The sequence below is a fragment of the Phascolarctos cinereus genome, unplaced genomic scaffold (assembly GCF_003287225.1).
Source record: "Phascolarctos cinereus isolate Bilbo 61053 unplaced genomic scaffold, phaCin_HiC Scaffold_5;HRSCAF=322, whole genome shotgun sequence".
Classification (NCBI taxonomy): Eukaryota; Metazoa; Chordata; class Mammalia; order Diprotodontia; family Phascolarctidae; genus Phascolarctos; species Phascolarctos cinereus.
The window spans coordinates 284,189,094-284,209,308 of record NW_027555958.1 but is presented as its reverse complement, the minus strand read 5'-3'; the positions used below and the strand labels follow the sequence as shown (position 1 = coordinate 284,209,308).

The following is a 20,215-nucleotide window of genomic DNA, read 5'->3' as shown; positions in this document are numbered from 1 at the left end:
TATTTTTTAAAAATTATATTTTATTCATTTTTTCCAATTACATGTAAGAACAATTTTTAACATCCTTTTTTTTTTAATTTTGAGTTCCAAATTCTCTCCCTCCCCTCCCCTGTAAAGGCAAGCAATTTGATATCGATTATACATGTAGCACTAATATTTGGATCATACATGCAGCACTTCAGGAACTTTACTGTTCCTCCTCTCCTCTTCCCAAGTGAAATGTTAAGCTTTTACATAAATTGCAGTGGTTCTTACTGTGCCTCTCCTAGTCTATCAGAAGAATTCTTGGCACGATGCACAGTATCCAGATTAGTGGTGCTTGCGCCAACGCTGCAGCTCTTTGGGCAGAGAAGAGAAAAAGAAGTAAGGTTTGAGAGGCAATCGTTATTGACCATAAAGTAAAGTGAAATCCTTTTGTCCAAGTTGAGACTCACAGTCCCAGGTTAAGTTTTTCCCTTGGCCTAGGCCCTGAACAGCTCACTAAGTCAAAAGCTCAAATGACACTTTGTTGCTGGTGCCTTCCCTTCAAAGGCTACCTCCAACAAGGGGGGAATAAAGGGCTGTGGGGGAATGCGTCATCAAAGTTAAGAAGTCTATCAGTAGGAAATACCAGGCCTACAAAGAGTGGGTTGGGTTAAATGTCAGGCTGATTTAAGTAGGCCTTCAAATGGTCACTGTGTCTGATTTTTCTGACATAGTTGCCTAGAGGGTTCTACTTTTAGCCCCTAGTCTAGACTCAATCTAGATCTACAAAGGGTTCATTTATCTACATCCAAATATGAAGCCGCAAGTGACTACTTCTCCTCTTTGGGTGAGAAGATTATTCTTTCCTAGAGGTTTATGTATCAATGGACTTTAAAAAATGAATGGGCAGATATAATTGTGATCAAAATACTCAGCAAGTGGGAGAAGCCACATGACCATTATTAGACTATTGAGGAATCTAGAAAGCTGCTGAGAGGCAAAGGCACTTTGTATGCGTAAACTCTGTGGAAAATGAAAGGTCAGAAGCACAGGCACTGTTTGGTAGAGCAGAAGAGAAGTAAATCCCTAATATATTTTACCATCATTTAAGGATCTATAATTCAAGCCCAAAAGCCAGGAAGTCTTACTCAGGTGCTGAAACTCCAGCTGTAGCAAAGGACCCAGTATCCAGCAAACAGCATGGTGATGCCACCGATGCCACCCTTCTTCAAGCTGACATATTTTGGGTATTTAATCCAGGCTGTTTAAAAAGAAGCATGAGTCTAGCTGTTAATGAACTCCAATTCTGGGACTTACTTTTCAAGGTCTTTTCTCTCAGGCTATTGGTCAGGGAGATGAAAGTGTAACTCCATAAATTTGTCAGAGGGATCTTTTTTTTTTTTTTTAGGCAATTGGGGTTAAGTGACTTGCCCAGGGTCACGCAGCTAGTAAGTGTCAAGTGTCTGGTCTGAGGACGCATTTGAACTCAGGTCCTCCTGACTTCAGGGCCGGTGCTCTATCCACTGCACCACCTAGCTGCCCCTCAGAGGGATCTTAAAGAACAATTGGTCTAGCTCCTTCAAATGCCCAGAAAGGCTAAAAACTTACCTTCTTCAAAGCAGTTTTATTCTTCATTAGGAGATTAGGTCAACTATTTCATGGGGAAACATTATATAGCATGAGGTTTGCGATTCTCAATAGGTATCAATTACGCATGTTTTCATGCTAATTCATAACCAAAAGTAGGTAAAGAGATAGGGCCAGGTTCTTACAAACAAAATGACAAACTCAATGGCAGAGATGCCACAGATATATAGAGATTTCTAAAGAGAGTTTGTAAAATCATTCAAACCCAGTAAATGAACAGTCGTCATCAATCCAGGCTCACCTTTTTGTACTTTTCCCAGCAGTCCCATTAAAGAGAAGTTGGAGATTGTAAGCCAAGATGGAAACTTTCCAATCTTTATATCCATCAGACTTCTTTCCAGAACTATGAATGCAAACAGAATTTGCTGAAATACACCATCCTATTTCACCTTTGTCCTAACAATCTAATTTGTCCCTTTCGTCCCACTACATCTTCCTAGGAAAGGGACAATTTAGTATCTTTAGTGGTGAAAGTTCCCCAAGATGGGCTAGAGAAAAGTCATGATTCTAGGCAAAAAACAGAAGAGTGACTTAGGCAACACATTTTACACCTGTCATGTAAACCCTGATACAAAGCTCTTTTCAGCCAGGAAAATTTTCAACAGTCTGAGGCCCCAAGAATTATGACAATTGTGGTGGTCTGTTTAAGGAAGTTAGTAATTTTTGGGGGGGAAGGGAGGAGGCAGGGAACAATCTGGGTTAAATGACTTGCCCAGGGTCACACAGCTAGTAAGTGTTTGAAGCTTAATTTGAACTCAAATCCTTCTGACTTGAGTCTAACCACTGTACCACCCAGCTGCTCCTGGAAGTTCACAGTTCTTAAGTTAACTGATGCAGTGCTCAGTAACTTTATGTGTATCCTTTATAATATTACCAATGTATATATATGTATTATATGTGTGTGTACATGTATGTACACACATACACACATCTATAATACAGATGTATATGAATATATACATGTATAAACATGTATATTTATCTCCAGTATATGTATACATACACACACATACACACACAAATACTGGATATATATTCACTGAGTGATTTTGTCCACATTGGGAACTCCTTCCACCAACCAAGTACCTACTTGCTGTTCACTCTTTCCCATATTGCCCAAATCACGGTTATCTTATTTTATAATCTGTCTGCTCCCATGGTCTCTCTTGCATGCTCTCAACACCTACTTATCTCCAAAGCTATTCCCCTCATCTGTCCCATCCCAAAGCCATTCAGGTCCTTGTCCTCATAATATACTGAGCCTTCTCCCTAGAGCTTCAACTAACTTAGCACCAGGCAACCTCTCCACTTCTTAGTAGATCAAACATTTAGAGTTGGAAGGGACCTGAACAATCATCTCAGATCAACCTTTTTATTTTCAAGACGAAGGACTGAGGTCCAGATGTTAAGTGGCTTGACCAGGCAAAGCCAGGATTCCATCTTGGGTTCTCTGACCTATCAAATCCTATGGAGTTGCCTGAGCCACAGATGAAGTGACTGGCCATGGCTCATGAGTATCAGAGGCAAGAGCCAACATCGTCATCAACATTTTACCTAAAACAATGCTGCTCTACTCCACTCCAGCATTAAGAAACACTATTGGTCATTAAATTTTCCACACGTCTGAGCTATTTCACTCTCACTAGTTCTTAACTAGCTACCATTACTTTATCTTATTTCCATCTGAAACTCAACCCAGTAATTATTTCCTGCCCATAGTTCATACATGAATAAATGCAGGTGTGTCAACTTTGAAAAGGGGAAGCTTATGCTTTTCCTGGACTTATGTTCAACGTTGTCCCACATCCTTTCTAACCACATGAAATGAATAGAAAGTGTTCTCCCCCGCTACTCTATGATCCAATCTCATCATCATAGTTGGAAACTGTGTAAATTAACTCAATAAGGTACAGTGTGATATCTCTAAAGACCTTTACAGGGCAGATGAAAACTGCTAAGCAAGAACAAATTATTATCAAAAGTCACAATGAAGAGAGCTATCATGGGCTTCAAGAAATATCACTTAAAAGCATCACAGTGATAGAAATGAAAACTAGTCAGATGAGAAAAGGATCTTAAATGGAAAGAAAAAGAAGTGTACTCCCCAACCTTGGGGGAAAATTTTTTTTTTTTTGGTGAGGAAGAAAAATAATATAGGAAGAGAAACAACTACATTGCAAAATTCCACAAATATCCTGGCTCCTAGATTTCTTCCAGTCAAGTGTGCCTATTCAAATCCAACTATGGACCCCACTTCCACTTTCATAACCACCACTGCTAATTGGTGTCATTTAAATAAGACACTATTATATAGTATAACACAGACTGTTACCCCAAACTGAATTCTGCTCCTACTCTAAACTCCTGGATGCCACATCCTGCCTATTTACCAAGAATCTGTCTTCCTTCCATGCCTCCCATTCCAGCCCAAATCCTGGTGGTCTTACTTAAACTCTGCAATATGCTCACCCCCTTTGGACAATACAGAACTGTCACACTTTATCATTACCAATGCACTTGGCCTGTCCCATCCTATGGCCATTCAAGTCTCGGTCTTGGCATTTGAGTCTTTTCTCTGGATTCCATTCAAAGCAACATGCACACATTAAGTGTTGAAACTAGCATCAACATACCACTCTGCTAGCTGGCCTGGCTGACCTGCAGTTGGAAACAAAGGCCTGGCCCCTAGTTCCCTGGCCTGATCTTTCCTCCAGTGACTTTTTTCTTAAATCAGACTCTGGGGATCTTAGCAATGCCACAACGAACTAGGAATTTCTTTCCTCAAACTCTGAAGCCTGATAACCTTGTTCTTTCCATACTACCTGGACCCTAGTCTTAGTATCAACCAGGTTCCAAGAAGTTACCTATCTATCCAAAGGTCCAGAAGCCTGGGCTCCCTAGACTCTAAAACCGATCTACAGAATCCCTTTGGATTCAGGAGCCCTAAAGATCACCAAAGCCCTGGCAGCATTTCCTTGATCTTTAGAAACCTATTCCTGCTGAAAAATCTCAGAAACATGAACATTCCCTCTAACTCTTTCCTTTTTCTTGAGCCCCACACACCTGTTTTTTCCTAAGACATGCCTTTCTATCAAGTGTTTTAAATGTGTGAAAACTCCTTTTCTTCTGAACTTCAGAGAATGGCCTCTGGCTCTTCTCCCTGAAACCTGGTCTGTGACCCTACAACAACCAAGTCCACCTCTCTATGCCCAAGCCTATGCAAACCAACTCCTATCTTTCTAGAACCAGAAGAATCTTCTTTCATTCACCAAAAACGACCTCTGTCATTCACCAAAACTGCAGGAACAGGTTTCGGTAATTCCCTAAGCCAGTGAGACACCGAGCTGGCAGCATCACAAAATCTAGCTTCAGTTAGTCTCTTATGACCCAACAGGTCTGATTGCTCCTAGATGAAATTATTTACTCTCTGTGGCTCTAGTTCCATCCTGAACTCACTTCTCAGCCTCTTACAATTCCAACCCCACCCCACCCCTTCACAGAAACTGCTCTCTCGTCCTCCCTGACTACTCTTCAGTCTTTTTTGCTAGTTTATCATTCACCTCCTGCTCCCTAAGCATGGGCATCTCTCAAAGTTCTCTTCTTATTCAACACACACTCTCCTTGGTTTTTATGATTTCTAAACAGTAATACCCAAGGAATCAGCATTAGCCTTCTGAAATGACCAGGCCTCCAGAGAAGCCAGTTCTATTACCCCCTGAGAGATGTTTCTAACCCTTGCAGATATCCTAAACAAAGTAACTTGGTTTACGGAGGAGACAGTGATCACCAACAATAACCCCAAGCACTGTATTCTAAACCAAATATAAATCAAACTGCAGTCCCAGAATATTTGAGGATATTGGCTATTTGCTGTCACAGTTCTTGACCTTTCACCAGAGCCCAAGATTCCTGGAATACCCATATCTCTCAACTCTGATCCAAAAACATTAGAGCCTGCTGTGATAGCAACAAAGCCAACTATAACCATCACGGAGCCAATATCAGAAACTATCGAGATGACCTAAGAATAAGACATAAAAGGAAGTTATTCAGTCTCAGTGGAAAAACTTCATCTTTTCTTTAGAGATCAAACTACAAAGAATATCCCACATTTAAAGTGGGTAGGAATGGGATACACATTGATGAAAAGCATCTGATGAGTTTTCTCAAAAGTACATATGATATTTCAGCTCAACAGTTTTGGACATTAACAGGCCTCTAATTAGTGAAGATAAAGTATGTAGTTTTAGTCCCCTACTTTGAGTTCTTAATAAAGATCTGAACTGGGGCTTAGAGGAATAATCTTATCTATTCATAACAAGTTTAATCTCACAGTATTGGCTACTTGACCTGCTCTGGTGAATGAAGCTGATGAAAAAAGTTAAGGCATGCAAGCACTAGTGATTGTATTCATGAGCCTGAAGTAAAGGGAATTTTCTACCTACTGAGATGTTTAAACAGGTCATCTCTATTCCAATCCAGTTGCCAAGACTGGCAGAAAGACCTTCACCTAAAAAGGAAACTAGACAATAATAAAAAAAAATAACAGCTAACATTTATATTGTGCTTACCATGTACCAGGCATTGTGCTAAGCAGTTTACAATCACCTCATTTCATCCTCATGACAACCCTGGTTAGTAACTACCACTGGACCCGCAAAGGGTGCTAGAACACACAAAAAAGATCCCTTTTTCCTGTTGTAAGTAAACTACCATACTATATTTACTGTATAGTATTATAAAACAGAAAGCAATTGGTAGTACTGAGACCAGTGTTCTAGTCCTGACTAAAGTATCATGTGTTACGTGACCTGGGGCAAATAATTTCATTTTTCTACACTTGTTTCCTTACCTATAAAATAGGAACACAACTTGTCCTGCCTGTCTCATGGGGATAATTTCATGATCAAAATGGAATAATTTACATGAAAACTGTAAAGTGTTAATCAAATGTAAGACAGTGGTATTATCAACAACATAGTGCTTCTAGAAAGGGAAAGAGTTTGAGAACAAGACTTCAAGAGATGGATTATATAAAAATCCTTGATATCAGTAGGTTCCAAGGGAAAACCTCCTCAGGAAGGTGAAAAACAATGATGGTATCAGCTATTAGTCTTCCTTAATAATAAATATCATCATGTAGACATTTGTCTTGCATACTAAAATGTGATAACAGTGGTATACAGGAGAGTTCTTTGGAGGAAGGCACAATTAAGAAAGCTCATTGGAAAAAAAATTTGATATTTATAGGAAGCAAGAGCAATGATGACAGCTCACATCTATACAGAACCTAAGGTGTATAAAGTTGTTTTCCTCTCCTTACAACAACTTTATGAGGGGGCAGCAATGTAAATATTATCCCTATCTTATGAAAAAACTGAAGTTATGAGAAGTTACTGCCCCAGGTCTCTTGTGAAGTAAGTATTGGAGTTAGGAGTCAAACCCAGGTCTCCTGTCTCCAAATTCAACCCTTCTTCTCCCTCTCACACCAAGTCACAAGAGTTAACTTGAGTTTTAAACCTATTAAGGGTCCTCTCTAAATTTCCTGACAAAATGAAACAGTGAGGCATTTGAGAACACCAATGAAGAATCTATTTAGACGATAGACAGTGCTTTGAAGCTTCTGATCAGGACCTGGTAGAAGGGCCCTTTTAGGGAAAACCTTTTAAGGAAAAACCTTTAAGGAAAACGTATTGATAACAACTATAGAATTAGGTTCCATTTCTAAAGGCAAAGCTCAATGAAAAGATAAAGACCAACAATATTAAGTGAGGACTTGTTATCAACTGCCTGGTTCACCAGACCTATATCCAGCTCTTCCAGTTGGCTGTGCCTACTTGTGGGCTGACTGTGAAGAAGGAGCAAATAAGAAGTCTCTGCCTCAGGAGAGGCAGACTAACCAAGGTCAGGTGGGATAGAAGTCCTTCTGTACTTCTTTTTTTTTTTTAACCCAAGTTCTCTATGGTTAGGTGCCCAAATCCCTGGCATCAAATCCCTACTCCAAATTAGTACATTCCACATTCATATTACATACCCAGGACTTACTCTTCCTTCTCCTCCTCATTTCCTTTTGAAGTTACCAAAGTCTTGGCCCTAGAAAATGCACACAGGACGACTACCATTTAAGGGGCAATGATAATTCTGTCAGGCACCTAGACTATCACTGTGGAAAGGGGTAAAGTTGGTAAAAATACTAATGGGAATTCAAAATTTTATCAGTCACATGCATCTATAAAGAGACCTTCAGGAGGGTTAAATATTTGAAAATAGAATACTTGTTTACCTCGTAAGGATCCTTCTTCTTCTGGGAAGTTGTGGTGAGGTTTCTGGATCTCAATATTCCCCTTCTGAGGTCTCCCTGGTAACACTCCTAGATGTAGATACCCAGGATAGAGTTCTGGAAACCACTCTAGCCCCAAAGACATAGGTAGGCTTTTGCTGCCAGTAGCTTGAATGTGACCACTGGTCAAGTTTTTAGGAGCACAATGCCAGACTGCGTTTAAAAGCTGCTGATGATACTCAGTGTGTGTTGCCCAAGTCTTGGGATCAGAGTCAGGCTCTGAAGATATTAGTTTCTTATTCTCCACTGGATTAGCTGAAGTGACCAGAGCCTTGTATCCATCTTCCTCTTCTTGCAGATATTGTAAAACCAAAGTAGAGAAGCTTTGGTTACCTAAATCTGCCAAAGAAAGGGTCTCTTCATAAGCTAGCTTCCCTGAAGGTAACAAGGGTGAATCAGGATTATCATGGTGAGGTGTCTTCTCGGTGGCTAAATCACTGGTATTAACTTGTTTCCTAAGACCATCCCTCATGTAATCTGATTTTGATATTTCTACCTCAGGTGATTTATTGCCTTCAAATCCTTTATTCCAACTACCTTTTCCAGCTGCCTCTAACCCAAAGTGAAACTCTTTTTCCTTTGCTCTATGTTTCATATGATGGCTCTCCACTCCTCTGGTCTGGAGGGTCTTGTACAATGAGGAGTTTACACAATTGGCTGAGAAGAATGATCCTGTGTTTCTTCTCTGGGTGTCAGAGTTATTGACAGTGTGTAAGGCTTCTGAAATGGGGTCCCTAGCTTTGGGGCCTCTCTCATTGCTCTGTAAAGTTGCATAAGGATTCTGACTCCTGTCAAGACTCGGAAAACTCTCACAAACACGGAAAGGCAAGTTTAATGTTTTTGTCAGCAGTTTCTGTCCTGGGTGCTCAATTCTGAAACCATTTAGCAAGCTTGAAAAATGTTTTTTATCTTCATTGGTAGAAGACTGTTTGGAAGAGCTTCCCCAACAAATTTCTGAAGGATTTTTGCTCTTGTCTTCTTCCCCTGATATAGGTAAATATTTTGTAAATTTTGCTTTGGAATATTTTTTTTCTGCAGAAAGCACATGCCAATTCTCAGCCATAAACACAACCCTTTTTGGTCTAGTAGGATTCTGTGTTGTTTGGGGGGTAATTTTAATTTTCTTCTTCATATCTTCACTTGTCTGCTCATTGTTTCTCATTTCTAAATCAGCACTATGTATTCTAGGCTTTATAAGGTTAGTGTTTCTTCTTTTACTTTGACTTTTCTTACGTGTCTCTTCATCATCAGCTTTTTTTGGTTCTTTCTGCAGCTCCTTTGACTTTGGGGCTTGGAACAAAACTGCGTTGGAATGAGTAATGTCTGAATTAAATGGAAGAATGGCTCTTACCTTCTTACAGTAAGGTAAATGAGACTTTAACCGTTTAAATTGTTTCTTACAGTAGGGACACAGCTCCATTTGGGGTAAGATGTCTGCCATTTTCCTCCTAAGAAATATAAATATGACATATTATTATTATAAAGAAAATAAACTTCCTTTTCATCTGTTCAGTTAGGTGCCCATTCATACCCATCTTAAACGTCAAGGAAATGAGCTGGGATTTAATGACTCCATTTCAAGTTTTTTGTTTTAAAAATAAACTCAAATCTCTGTCTCTAACCTCAGTGAGAAATTTTATATTTGCTCCTAAGGTCTTACAGGGATTAATATTTACAGAAGAGAATTATGAGAATTTCCTTGTCAATCCTAAGTTCTATCTTCAGTAAAATATTAAGTGCTTCAGAGAGAAAAGAGAGGACAACAATCTTAAACTAAAGAACGAATAGACGGATAAGGAAGGACTAGGAAAAGACATTTAAAACACAAGCCAAATATGGGATTTATCATTAAGCACTGAAGCACACCAGTAGATACGAGGTGAACATTAAGGCTTTAAGAGTTATTAGATGTTTTATTTAAAATGTTGAATGCTAACATAACCAACTAAACTTTCATAGTAATTATTCCTATTTATATTAATGCACATAAAGGCTTTTAATAAAGACCCTCATTTCATCATTGAAGGTGGAAAGAAGAAGTGTGCCTTAGGGATTATAAGCAGCATGGCATAAAGTACTGGAATGGCAATCAGGAGACCCGAGTTACACTGTGTGATAAATAACCAGTTTTATGGTGCTGCACAAGTTGCTTAGCTACAATGGGCCTTAATTCCCTCATCTATATATAATATGAAAAGACTGAACTAGATAATGTCTGAGGTCTCTGTTAACTATAACATTGATTCAGGGATTCAAGAATTTGCAGATACTTATCTTTTCACATCAGTGGCATTCTCTCCCTCACCTCCCCAGTTAGACATAAGATACTCCAAATTTAAGGTGCAAATATCTTTTTCCTATTATCCCAGTCATTTTTTTTCTCTAGGCAAAAACACATATCTAATCTATGTAAGATATCACGGCTGTAATTATTTGTGACACAAAAGCAAGGATGAATGTGCCAAGGCTAGAAAATAGACAGCTTGAGCAAGCAACTTACACGAGAAACAGAATGAAACCGGAGAGACCTATCAATCCATTTATCAAAGTAATCCCATAACCCCTTCATGGGTGAAGTCAGGTAAAACAAAAATATCTTTACTGCCAAGACAAACGAGGTGGGAAAGGGGGCTTGGGAACAGTTATTTTGGTTAAAAGCTTCTTCCTTTTGGGGAAGAAGAAAAAAAGTTCGCTTTCCCGAGTGTAGGTTTTCTCACAGATGCTTAAAACCTCAGTAATTCTCTATTTAAAAGCCCTACCATAAAGAGTGCTTGGTAGTTAGCAGCTTTAATAATAACAATAATAATGATGATGGCTAGCATTTTATATTGCACTTCAAATTTTGCAAAATGCTTTGAAACTATTATCTATTCCATTTTATCCTCACAACGATCCAGGGAGGCAGGTGCTGTTGTTATATCATTTTACAGATGAGGAAACTGAGGCAAAGTTTAAATGACTTACCCAGAGTCACACCACTAGTAAGTGTCTGAAGCAAAATTCGAATTCAGCTCCTCCTCACTGCAGGTACTGAATACTATTCCCCATTTCCTCACTCTATCCTCCCTAAAATATTGCCAAAGGCCACAGCCAACTTTGTATTATCCTCCACAACCTTCTTACCAAATGTATCATCATCCACCCCAGAGACTACGCCCCTGAAGCAACTTCCTGCCCTTTCTGACCAGTGACTGATTCCCTGGTCAGTTATTTTTGGAAACCCCAAACATGTTTCACTTCACTACCCTCTCCAATTCAGATACCATGATCAAATGAACTCTCCCAATGTTCTTAGAGTAGCTCAATCTCTACCCCTTTGGGTCCACTCGCCATTCCTGGAATTTATCAAAGTGATCCTCTCCGGTCACAGCTGCTGTGTGTGTGGTCATCCGAGTTAAGCATCTCCATCCCTAGAGTTTAGCAGAGCTCGTGTCCCAAAGCAAAGGCTTAAGATGCTAATTTTCATGCATGTGCTGCCAAGTTTAAACCACTGGGTTTCTCTTCTCCTTCCCCAATGTCCTTCTTGATCACCTTTTCCTAAATTGTTGGTCTATTCTTGGGAAATTAAAACTAATTTTCACTATGGCCGAGGAAATCATACTTAGGAAGATAAATCTGCAATACACAGAGTAAGTACACTCATTCCAACTATAAATGGAAATGATTTTGAATGATCAGCTTTCACTATCACCAACCAACAAGCGTTTATTAAGCACCTACTACGTGCTAGGTTCTGTTCCAGGCACAAACTATCCAACAGTATATACTCTAAAGGATGTCATTCTATTGCGAAGACTACCTATTTCATGGATGGCATGCTGCCAGCATGTCCATTAATCAGGGGAAAATCCTTATATTTTCCTGTTTGCCTTCCCTTCCCGACTTATAAATTCCTTTAACCACCGTTTCCTTCCTCTCCTCACCACGTGGTTCTTGAACTTCTCGTTGCTCCACGGAATCTAGCGTCCCTCTTTTCTTTTCCCTCCCCTAGGCTCCACTACATCTTTTATCGATTCGAAAGAAGGAAAGGAGGGGAGTACAAGTAACAGGTGCGATGGAGAGAATCTAGGGATTTGGAGTCCGAAAACCTGGGTTCGAGTACTGGTTCTGCGCTAACTAGCTGTGTTACATTGAGGAAGTCACAATACCTCTCTGGGCCTCGATTTTCCCAAAAGCACGAGTTCCTTCCAATTCCAAAGCCTAAGACCCTAAGAAGCCTCCTCGGGGGTCCCTGTGCTGTAGGTTCATGGCTTCTATGTATCCCCTGAACGGGGACGCCTGCTCAGCGGCTGGGGTAGGTCTTTCCAGAGCCTGGACCCGTTCCCTTAACACCTGCTTTAAACTCCAAGGTAGGCGAGCGTTAGGATTCCGAGGGAGCGTGGAGATCCGAGTCAGCAGTCAGTCCCCATCTCGGAGCACTGCAATCCACTAGCGGCTGTCCCTTTTAGGGGACTCCCCACAACTCAGGTTGTCACTTTGAGAGCTCCCCGCCTCTCCTCTGGGGAGGTTAAGAAACCCTCAAGCACGCCCTTCTCCGGGACACTCCATTTGCTACCTCCAGCCGCTCCAAAGAGGACTACAAAAAAGGCCACCTCTCTCGGCGTCTGTCTCTTCAACTGCCGGATGGTTGTGAGCTTTCCTTTTCCAAACCCCACCCCAAGTTTAACTCCAATATTTTATATCCTTATGGATTTCTTGTCCATTGTAACTTGGAGATGTGATTTGTGTCCGCAATTCTCAGGATGAGAACAGGCGAAAGTCGCGGACACCTACATACGAGGACCCTCCTCTACCCCCGGCTCTCCTACCCCCCCCTTTTCCCCCCACTTTTCCTGAAAGGTGAATATCGAATTTCTCAGCTCGCCACACCTCCTCTTCCGGTGGGTGGGATTGCAGAGCCTCTCGGGTCGGCCCAATTGCGCAAGCGCGAGTGGGCGGGTCTACAGAGGCTGTGGTATGGGGGGGTGGGGGGGTCGGGGAGACGCCGGAAGTCGTGGTGGTGCGGGTCCGGTGGAGGGGTCCTCCACACCGACGGCGTAGAGGAAGGCAGTAGTGAGGGGTAGGGCCGGAGGGGGAGGGCGTGGGGGCGGCGGCTGCCGCTACCGCCGCCTGAACCGAAGATCTCTCCACCGATTTCCCCGCCTGGCGACGTGCCCTCGCTGCCCTCCATCTGCTGCCATGAGCGAACGCCTCCGCCCCAGGTGAGAAAAGGGGATCCCTCCACCCCCTTCCACGGAGAGGCCGAAGCCGTGGGAGGCGGGCGGGAGCCGTGGAGCGGGGAACCGGGAGGGATTGACCCTGCGGGGGCTCCGTCCGTCCGTCCTGGCGCCAGGCAGCTGGGCTCGGGAGCAGCACGGGAGGCGTGAAGGTTTGATCCTCCCGGAATCCCGTAGTTCGCCCGAGGGGGACCACTTGGGAGCCTTGCGGTACCCCATTCTCTCCCCTCCTCCCCTGGGTAGGAATTTAAGGTGAGCTGCGGCAGGTTAGGCCCCTGGCTTTTTTAGGGAGGACTAAACCTGACCCTGTGGTTCGATAGCTATGGATATACTTAGTTCTCTTGCTTAGGGAGGATGGGGTTACCTCTTGTTTCCTTGATGATGAGAAGTTGTGCTTTATACTGCAATGGGAAAAGACTTTGAGTGAGACCTAAGGAAGGACTTAGATAATGAAGTTGATCTAATGTGGTAGAAAGACAGATAACGAGGGGAGGTGGTGGAGTATTTTCCTGGGACAGCTTCAAGAAGAAGAGAGAATCAGCTGTCCTGGCATTTGGAATACACTCTGCCTGTGTCTGGCCCCAGTGCTTGGCTCCCTTCATACGCTGGTTTTTTTATTCTTCGGTTTGTGATTAAGGTAAACGGTCTCAAGGAGCAAGTTGGATTTTTTTCTTTGCCTTTTTTCTGTAACTTTTATTTCTCTTTCCTACTGCCTTTGCTGTACTACCTGTATACAGGGAGAGTCGTTAAAAAAAAAAACCAAGAATTTTCAGTGGCCACTACAGTGCGGCACAGTCTCGTGTTTATTTTGGAGGTGAGGGGTGGTGGGAAGGTGCCAAAGAATGAAATTGAAAAAGATCCAAGTGTTTTGAAATCAAGATCATTTTGTTGGTGTAGATTTTTAGAACTAGAAGAGACTTTAGAGATCATGTACTCCTACTTCCTCATTTTACAAATGTGAAAACTGAGGCCTAGAAAGGTGAAGTGCCCTAAAATCATAATAGAAAACCATTATGAACCTATGAACTAGGGTCAAAATTTCATTGAGTAGCAGGTGCTATCAAATTTGGTAGATTTGTTGGATTTGTTTTGTCTTTCACTAACTATAGAGTTAATTAACATATACAGACACTTAATCAAATGACTGTTTCCCTCCCCACTATCCTCAAAACCAATTCCAAGAATTAGTTTTTTTGTTTGATCCAGCCTCCAGATAAGTGAAAACCTGAAGTCCATATGATCAATATACATGAATGGTTGATCAGAAAGAGAAGCTAAGAGGCCAAGGACTGAATTGGGGGCATATAGAAATTACTCATATAGAAAAAGAGGTCTGGGATATTATACTGTGATGCTGTCATAAATAGAATCAAGCTACCTTCTGTTGTAAGTGGTGAAAGTCTATTCTGTTTCTGTAGTGCTGTTCCTAAAGGGTAGCTTTATGTGTTGGTTTGCTGTTGGGGCATTTCCCTCATTTTTGAAAATTCAAACATTTCCAACAGAAAAGATCCTACTCCTGCTGCCATATGGGAAATACATATTGTTGGATTCATACCTGAAACTTCTTTTTACCATGAAATAAATGATTTAGTCTTACCCTACAGTTCCTTAGATTTCCCCTTACTCCAGTAGTTTAGTAAGTGCCAAGGGTAGCAGTTTTTCAGGCCCATATATCAGGCAACTGAGCTTTTCCCCCACCCACTTAATGATGATAATACCTTCGGTGTGGCATCCACCTCCAAGGAGTTCAAAGTATTACTGTATCGATGTGATATTCTTCACAGTACCCCTGAGAGAAAGTAAGGAAAACAGGAATGATTATTCCATTTTTCAGCTCAATAATTGAGTCTCAGAGAGAAGACTTGGCCCATAAAAAATTGGTAACAGCTGAAAACATCCGTTTCCACCAGACCAGGCAGAAATTGAGATCATTATCTGTATTAACAGGGTTTACATTCAAGAGGGAGAACATAATTCAAGGAACTGAGAGATTTAGGACTCAGCCTCTTATTCCTTATTTTAAAATTTTTGTACACATTTCTAAAGTCAAGTATCTGTAGTGGGAGGCCACCCTATATGCCCAAGATTAAATAGTCTTTGAAAAGAAAAGACTTCACCTCTCCACCCCAGTCTTTGGCCTTCTGGTTATGGAAGATGAACTTTAGATAATCTTTCATTGCAGTAAGAACAAGTTGGATTTAGAGCAAATTTAGCTCAAACTGTGTGGCAAGTTTTTCCTACTATAATTTATTGTTTCTCAGCAGCTATTTAGAATCCCAGTAGAGATCCTTTTTCTAACAGTTGTGGCGTATACAGAGTACATAACGTATTCTTGTCTCTTTTGATTAAGAAGAGTGAGACCTGTATTTAAAAACTCTTACTACCAGTGAGCCTTGAAAAACATAAATGGTTTTTTTTTTCCCTTCAGGATAATCCAGTGAAGTAACAACTATGTCATAATACTAACTGGTACAAGCAGACTGAGTAATTGGGTTAACAAGAGAAGAGTCTAACCTTTTCAGTGTTTGTCATAGTACCACTGTAAAGTGTTTTAAGGGTAAATAGTGATTGGCAGCCACACCTGGCTTAACTGCCATCACATGGAAGGGAGTAAAATTAGTTAACATGGAATTGTAATTTCAGGGATTACCAAAAAAATGAACTTAATTAGGTAGATATTGATAATTTCATTATTAATAGCTTATTCTTACAGTATTCCTGGTAATTAACTTAAAAATTTTTCAAGCTTGTCTTTAGAACTGAATCTAATTAACACTTAAAACTTAATTTTGTTCTATACTGCTTTTATACTGATATTGTTTTTGTTATCAGTAGTGCTGTTATATTAAATCACCATAGCATGAATTTGATTATTCAAGTTTTGGAGGACATTTTAGGGGCAAGATGTAAAATATTTGTGTCTTCTTGTTTACACTTGAGAAGTCAAAGAATCGATAGTTGGCTAATTTTTTTCTCTCTGAATGATTTAATTTCAGGAAAAGGAGAAGGAATGGGAACGAAGAAGACAGTCATCTCCTCCAGACCAAACGGAGTAGCAGAAACCCTGTCTTTCAGGACTCCTGGGATACAGAGGTAACAACTGGATTAAATTTAAAGCCCCTAAGTTTTTAGAAGTTATCTGAACTAGATATCCACACTGTAAAGGGCAGCCAAAAAAAATATGACAGTTATTCAGAGAAATAAACAAGAGTTTCACTTTAAAATATTTGAAGTACTTCTGAGGATTTTAAGTATCTTATAAACCAATTTGCTTTCTGCCTTTCTTGTTGGCACATAGTAGACACCTAAATGCTAGTTTACTAATGACATATAAACATCTAATGATTGTTTAGTATAGGACTAGATCTACATGGTGCTTCTGGGGAATTTTTCTAATTAAAAGTTTTTTTTGTTTTAAAACTTAGCTGTTTTCCAAACAGCTTTAAGAGTAATAAAGAAAATCCTTCAAAATATGAGGATTCAACACATACTAGAAAAGCTTTGAAGCAGTAAATTGCTGGACGCATATCTAAGCCAAGCTTACTGAAAGTGGTGCTTTGTGTGTGGATAATGGACCCTATTTCCATGAAAAGCCTGGTCCATTTTGAGAAATGGAAGCTTACATTACTTTTATAATGAAAGAGAAGGGTTTGAATTTTTGATATTACAAGTAAAATCGTATGAACACAAACAACAGCAAAAAAAATTTCTCCATATAAAGGTTTTCTAAGCCTCAGTCCATTTATTTAAAATATATTCTGTTCAGCATATTTCTAGCACAACAGTTATTGTTTTGCTCATTGTAATTGAATTTGATTTGTACATGTAAAGACTTCCTTGATATTCAGTCCAAAAAGTAATAGATGCACGTTAGAAACACTATCTAGGAACTGAATTCCTAGAGTCTTTTAGAATTCTTGGCCTTTGTGTCCACCACCCTTCCTCCTGTACCCATTCCTATTCCCTTGGTCCCCAGGACCTTACATATATCACTCTGGATAATACTAATACTCTTATGCCTTAGTTTATATTTTCATTTCCTGTGTACGTGTCATAGTCCCCTATTAGTATGTTCCTTAAATACTTATCTAAACTTGTTGTCTCCCCTAGTGCTTAGAGCACTCACTGCTCTGAACATTTGAACTGATACTTAATACACCTGAATTTATTGAACAGAAAGTGCCTGAGTAAATTGGATGAAATTAGAGCAATGTGATTTTTAATGAAGGGGAGAAGACTAAGGATTATATTAAGCCAGACTAGTAAAGAGCACTTGTATTAAAAACTGGAGTAACAATAATTCAAATTCCATTCTGAAGTTCCTTTTCAATTAGGTAGGGAAAAGTTTGTTGAAAGTGATTTGACCCGTTGTCATCGGGGCTCTTCTGTTTTTCAACATCATTATCAATTTTGCTTCCTCTACATGTGATGTGTTTACAGTGTATCAAAGATAGGTTTTAGGTCTGATTGGGGGGCCTAATTTTTTAGAAGTTGTGTTTATCATTTGTTACCTATTACCATTACTTCATTTTTGTTCCCCTTGCTTTCTGGTGAGGCAATTGGGGTTAAATGACTTGCCCAGGGTCACACAGCTAGTAAGTGTCATATGTCTGAGGCGGGATTTGAACTCAGGTCCCTGACTCCAAGGCTGGAGGTCCATCCACTGCGCCACTTAGCTGCCCCTACTTCATTCTTTATTTTGGAGCTGGGGATACCTGATCCATAGGGTCAAGAAAAGTAGAACTGAACAAAAACTACCTTAGAGGTCAACTCTTTGATTTTTATTTTTGTGGAATGTAAACATTTCATCAGTGTGTATAATTGGTATCAAGGAAGCAAAGCAGAAATTTGCTGTCCACTTTTTGGCTCACGTACATAATACCCAGACATTTGAGTCTCTTGTAATTGTTCTTGTCCCTATCTGTCTTGAGCCTAGGCCAGGGTTTCTTCTAACATTGGTCAAGGCCAATACAAAAATGTTCCTGGTGTGAACCATTTTTAAAACAGGACAGAGAGTGAATAGATGAAATCAATAGGTAATCCAAAAATTACTGAATATCTATTAGATTCTCCATTCTTCCCCAAACTTTTACCAGAGATCCTAAGCTGGGCCAAATTAACCCGGCTGCTTCTCAGATAAAAACATATTGGCTCTCGGAAAGGAACTAGAGGAGGAGAAACTGGAGCATGGTGATTCTCCCATTATTATGGGAGAATTGAGCATCAGCTAATTGAGTTGCTTCTATTGCAATTCATCTTTGTGTTGATACCATTAGAAGAACTGATTAAGTCAGAGATGGGGAACCTGTAGCCATCAGGCCATGTGGCCCTCTAGATCCTCAAGGAAGGATTTGTTCTGTAAAACTTGGACTAAGTCAGAAGGTTGCACCCAAGGACATAGAAGGCCACATGTGACCTTGAGGCCAAGAGTTCCCCACCCCTGAAGTTAAACACTTTGGGAGGAGGTATTTAAAGGGGGGGAAAAATTGTGCCTTTTTTCTATTTAGGTTGCTTTCCCCTCATTTTCCACTTTTAGTCAGTTATGCTTTTGGTCATAACTCAAGAGGCACTATTTTCCTACTACTATATCAGTTCCCGTCATTGCCGTCTCTTGTATAGAGAAGTATTGTTAAGCAAAACAAACACGTTGGTCTTGGATGACAATGTTTGCTGAGAGGAGGGTGGTATGTGTTTAACTTTAAGGCCTCTGAAGTCCAGATTGGCCATTGAACTGATCTGAGTTCTGGTATTTTTCTGCTTATGTCATATTATTTGGTTAATACTGATCTTAAGAAGTTTCTCTGAATTCTTCCTAGTTAACTGTTACATTTATATACCATGATTTGTTCAGGCACTTCCCCAATTGATAGGCACCCATTTAGATTCCTGGGTTTTTTGCTCCCATAGAAGTGCTGCTGTGAAACATGTTTGTACACACGGGACCTTTCCTTTTTGTCTTTTACCTCCTTGAGGTATAGTCCCAAGTATTGGTATTTACTGCCTCATCTTTTTAAAGTGGCTAAAATGCTTTTTTAAAAAAGGCACTTTAACCTTTTAGCCTGAAGATTTATTTTTGAGTGGTGTGTTTGCATAGTAGAAAGTTTGAAGATTATTATTTATCGCAGTTATTTGTCTTTAAGATGTTTTCATAATTTAGTTAATAGATGTGAATTTAAAAAAATTATTATTGGTTTAACCTCTTTGTTTCAGTATTTGGAAGTTTCTCCATTTGCAAAAATGGTCATACTGTGTGCTTCTCAGGCTGGAAGAGTCAATTTGTGAACTGCTTCCCTGGATTAAATGTTATATCTGGAGAAACTTTAGCACCAACAATCCCTTTGTGTATTTTTTCTCCTTCCCCTTCTCTCTCCCCAGTCCTTCCCTCCTTTCAGCAATATTCAGTATTTTCCTAGTATCCTTTATGCTCTGAAGTCTTCGACGAGTCAAACTGGTTTGAGCTGAGCAGTGTTAATAGCTTAAAGAGTGCTTTTATAGGGGGTAAATTGAGTCTTTCCCACCTGTGGCAGTTAAATCGCCTCTTATGCTTTGTTCCCAGGAATAGGGAGCAATCTGTCCACAAAACTGCTGCCCTAACTTTCTTTTAAGGAGTCTTTAAAGTATCTTTGAGTATGGCATGCTCTTGGCTGGCTGGATACCAGCCTCAGTTTCTCACTGGAAAAACAAGAAGAAACTGAGGCCAGAGCTGCCTTGGGAGAACTCAGGTTTACTTTAACTTACACCAGTTTTTTCCAAACCACTTTGGCCATGCAAAGCTTTTGTACCTGAAATATATTGACAGACAGTTGTTTTTGTATAACTTTGTCTTTCTTTCAAGAAAGCATTTAATTCTTGAGGACTGGTTGCACAACTCTATATAATATGTCCAAAAATAACTGGCATAAGAACAAAAGATAACTGATAAGACTTATCTTAACAAGAAATAAATTGACGGAACGTACAGGTGTTGATCCAAGAAATATGGGAATGTGGAGTATCCTCCTGGGACAAAGCAGAGTCAGGGAAATTGAGAGTGGAGGAAATTTAGGTC

General features: G+C 40.2%; 2 protein-coding genes across 6 annotated transcripts in view; one reads left to right on the top strand and one right to left on the bottom strand.

Annotated features, from left to right (window-relative positions):
* Positions 1-14,958, bottom strand: MTNAP1 (mitochondrial nucleoid associated protein 1). Of its 3 annotated transcripts, none has more exons than XM_021002524.2 (4): positions 14,886-14,958; positions 7,895-9,399; positions 1,853-1,954; positions 1-338 (listed from the first exon to the last, which is right to left on the bottom strand). In XM_021002524.2, exons 1-4 carry the CDS (start codon positions 14,897-14,899, stop codon positions 310-312), a joined length of 1,650 nt encoding a protein of 549 aa, XP_020858183.1. In that variant the 5' UTR covers positions 14,900-14,958; the 3' UTR covers positions 1-309. The 3 variants fall into 3 exon arrangements, with proteins under 3 accessions (XP_020858183.1, XP_078012018.1, XP_020858182.1); XM_078155892.1 differs by lacking the exon at positions 1-338 and adding an exon at positions 345-1,225; XM_021002523.2 differs by lacking the exons at positions 1-338; positions 14,886-14,958 and adding exons at positions 345-1,225; positions 12,100-12,697.
* The window catches only part of VCF1 (VCP nuclear cofactor family member 1), a 25,795-nt gene continuing 18,519 nt past the window's right edge, over positions 12,940-20,215 (top strand). For 2 of the 3 annotated variants that reach the window (XM_021002527.2, XM_021002525.2), the window contains exons 1-2: positions 12,940-13,152; positions 16,164-16,260. In XM_021002527.2, the coding sequence (XP_020858186.1) occupies positions 13,130-13,152; positions 16,164-16,260 (120 nt within the window). In that variant the 5' untranslated portion in view covers positions 12,940-13,129. Of the gene's footprint in view, positions 13,153-15,688; positions 15,839-16,163; positions 16,261-20,215 lie in introns of those variants that run through there. The other variant, XM_021002526.2, reaches the window with a different exon arrangement.

Excerpts from the sequence above, each read along its gene's own strand:
- MTNAP1 (XM_078155892.1), bottom strand. Across the intron at positions 1,955-7,894 it reads AGAAGAAGGATCCTTACGAG|TTCTGGAAAGAAGTCTGATG; the intron begins GTAAACAAGTAT and ends TTGCATTCATAG. Across the intron at positions 1,226-1,852 it reads GCTGGGAAAAGTACAAAAAG|CCTGGATTAAATACCCAAAA; the intron begins GTGAGCCTGGAT and ends CTTTTTAAACAG.